Source organism: Cyprinus carpio, unplaced genomic scaffold, assembly GCF_018340385.1.
Source record: "Cyprinus carpio isolate SPL01 unplaced genomic scaffold, ASM1834038v1 S000006695, whole genome shotgun sequence".
NCBI classification, from domain to species: domain Eukaryota; kingdom Metazoa; phylum Chordata; class Actinopteri; order Cypriniformes; family Cyprinidae; genus Cyprinus; species Cyprinus carpio.
In genome coordinates this window covers 186,533-189,340 of record NW_024879307.1, presented here as the reverse complement: position 1 = coordinate 189,340, position 2,808 = coordinate 186,533, and the positions used below count along the sequence as shown (strand labels likewise).

General features: G+C 37.5%; 1 protein-coding gene across 1 annotated transcript; it reads right to left on the bottom strand.

Moving 5' to 3' along the window:
• Positions 1-384: 384 nt before the first annotated feature.
• Positions 385-1,755, bottom strand: LOC109101462 (39S ribosomal protein L18, mitochondrial-like). Its single transcript, XM_019114827.2, has 4 exons — positions 1,495-1,755; positions 1,018-1,186; positions 631-865; positions 385-538 (listed from the first exon to the last, which is right to left on the bottom strand). Exons 1-4 carry the CDS (start codon positions 1,589-1,591, stop codon positions 467-469), a joined length of 573 nt encoding a protein of 190 aa, XP_018970372.1. The 5' UTR covers positions 1,592-1,755; the 3' UTR covers positions 385-466.
• Positions 1,756-2,808: the final 1,053 nt, after the last annotated feature.

Below are 2,808 nucleotides of genomic sequence, written 5' to 3'. Positions count from 1 at the left end.
TTACTCCAGTCGTATGTGTCACATGGTCCTTCAGAAATCATTCTAATATGCTACTTTGGTTCTTAAGAAACATTTATTATCAATTGTGAAAACAGCCCTGGTGCTTAATATTTTTTGTGGAAACCATAGGATTCATTGATGAATAAAAAGCTTCTTTTTTGTTTTTGTCCCATTACTAATGTATTTACTCTCAACTCGTCATTTTTCTTACCTGAAATGCATCAGGAAAACCATTTTAAGAACATTATAATTACAAACAACACTTTTGAATCAAAGTGAAAACCACTGAATCAATTCACCATCAACCCAAAGATTTATATCCTGATAATCAAACTGGTATAACATGTTGAGGACCCCTATGTAATCGACTCAATGAATACACAGTTTGAATGTGAGAATATTTATATTTACAGACAAAAGCCACATTTCAGAACAATAATAATAATAAAAAAAGTGATGCTGCAACTTAAATGAATTTTCGCCTTTGTTCACTAAGCATGATGCCGCCCTCTTTCATTGCTGTCCAGAATATCTGATTCTGCAGTGGGGGGGGAAAAAAAGTACACAAATGAATCTATACATTTACACCATTAACGTATAATACTTAAAGAATAAAAAAAAAAACCTCACCGACTCCGAGCGAAACTTCCACGGTACCTCACGATAAACAATCCTCGTGATCCCTGCCTCATGACAACGCTGTGCAAGCACCTCACCGACAGCACGACAAGCTGCTACAGACCGAGTGGAGCCCAGCTCACGCTTCAATGCCCACTCCTTCGTGGAGCAGGACAGCACAGGATCTATGAAATCACTTGAGTACACCTCAGCTGTGATGTGATGCTGTGTGCGCCTGAACACCAACCTGAGGAAGGAACGGTAAAAAACAAAACAGCATCAGTTCAATATTCATCTACAGTGTACATTTGTGTTTGTATCTGGAAAAGGCTCTTAAGATGCTGTTTGTAGATGTTTTATTATTCACATCTAGTTCCAGTCCTCGGAATGCATACAAACCTGTGATAATATTGTCTACAGGGCCACACTGTAGCCCAGCCTCGATCCTTCACTGCCAGGGCCATCTGTTCCAGGTTTCTTGGGTTTCGGTTAACAAATGTTTTATCGATGGCTTCATTATCACTAATCACTGGTTCTGGCTCAGGTGCTGTCTGACTATATTTCCAAGCTGGTGGGAAGAGACACATCATGCACATTGTGTTTGAATTAAATCTAGAGTTTCCAACCATGCAATGCTGTTGTATTTACTGGGATGAATCAAAATCCCCATCTGTCTTTAGGGTTACACACTAAATCAGCTGCCTTCGTTTCTTATTTTATGTCCAAAATGGTTTGTGTTCTGGGAGAAAAAAACCCCCGCGATACTAATTTTTTAGAGCAGATTGTCTATCTACTAATCAACTGCTATAATCTTTAACACATCCATGCAGCAGAGAGAAAGTGGATATAGTTGAAGGGTCTATTTATGTTACTTACATGATTGACAGTGAATCCACGCCGCTGCGGCCGTAGATCTCTGACATTGACCCAACAGCGTGCGAACACTACGACAAACATCACTGAACAAAGCCATTTGACAGCTGTACAAAATACCTTTAATTTTGGTGACAAATTATAGTTGTTGTTTCTGTACAAACGGAGATCCTTCGTATGTTATTAAAACGATTTGACTACTTTCTAGTGCGCAGCCATTTTGATGTCACACAAAAACTATTCCGTGTTTCCGAGCAAAAGTTTGGAGTTTGCATGGGTTCCGCTTAGAAATCCTTAAAAATAATTAAAATAATAACGTTTTATAACATTTTTTAATAACAAAAAATTAAGGTATGCTTTACTTAAACTTAAGGTATTTAATAAAACATTCTTTAAGATCCTTAAACCACAATTATTAAAATGGTAGAGTAATTAGATACTACACAAGATGGCACTGTACCCTTTATTGTGGAAAAGAAACTTTAATCCAATACTACACAAAAGTAATAGAAATTGCCATTATGGATTTTTGGCCATGTATTGTGGTTATAACATGGTAACCTTGGCTTGGAGTATTAAATATGCATGTTAAATAGGCTATACCCTACATGTCTTTGACATAAGAAAATGAAGTTGAAATCAAGGTTTAGTTGGCCTACATTCACGCATCTGCTCATTTAATAAGATAAAATAGCCTAGTGTATTCATTAGTTTCAATTGCTAATAATTTGTGATATGAACCGTGTGAATCAACATACTCTTACACCCGCTGGTGAAGTTCTTTAAACATATTCAATAGTTCAAATGAAAAAGTAATTTCCCTCACAGTCTCCACAGCTGATTATAGCCCACTCCTACATTTTCAGGCAGCGGTGGGCTCACCTCTGGACATTAAGGGATTTTCTGCATGGCTTGCCATTTTAATTTGGCCAGTTTGTTTGTGCTGCACTTTTAGCATGCTGTGGAGAGGCTGTGCCCCTAGACAAAATAAATGGTTCTCTTGTCATTTGAACAACAATCCCCTGTAAAACAAAAAATCCTTCCCCCAACAAAAACTACAGCCTAATAAAGTTTAGCACTTTACCCATATGCTCCTTCCGACCATTAGAAACCCTTGCATTTGGTTGGGTACAGCTGTGCAAATCATGACCTTACACTCTGCATATATTGTTTGCCCCTCCTTTAATCAAATTAATTTCCTTTTCATATGCTATCCATAGAGATCATTAATGAAAGGATATATCTCTTTCCTACATAAATTCCACTGACAGGAATATCCAACCCGAAGGAGCACAGACAAACTACTTTACTACTACA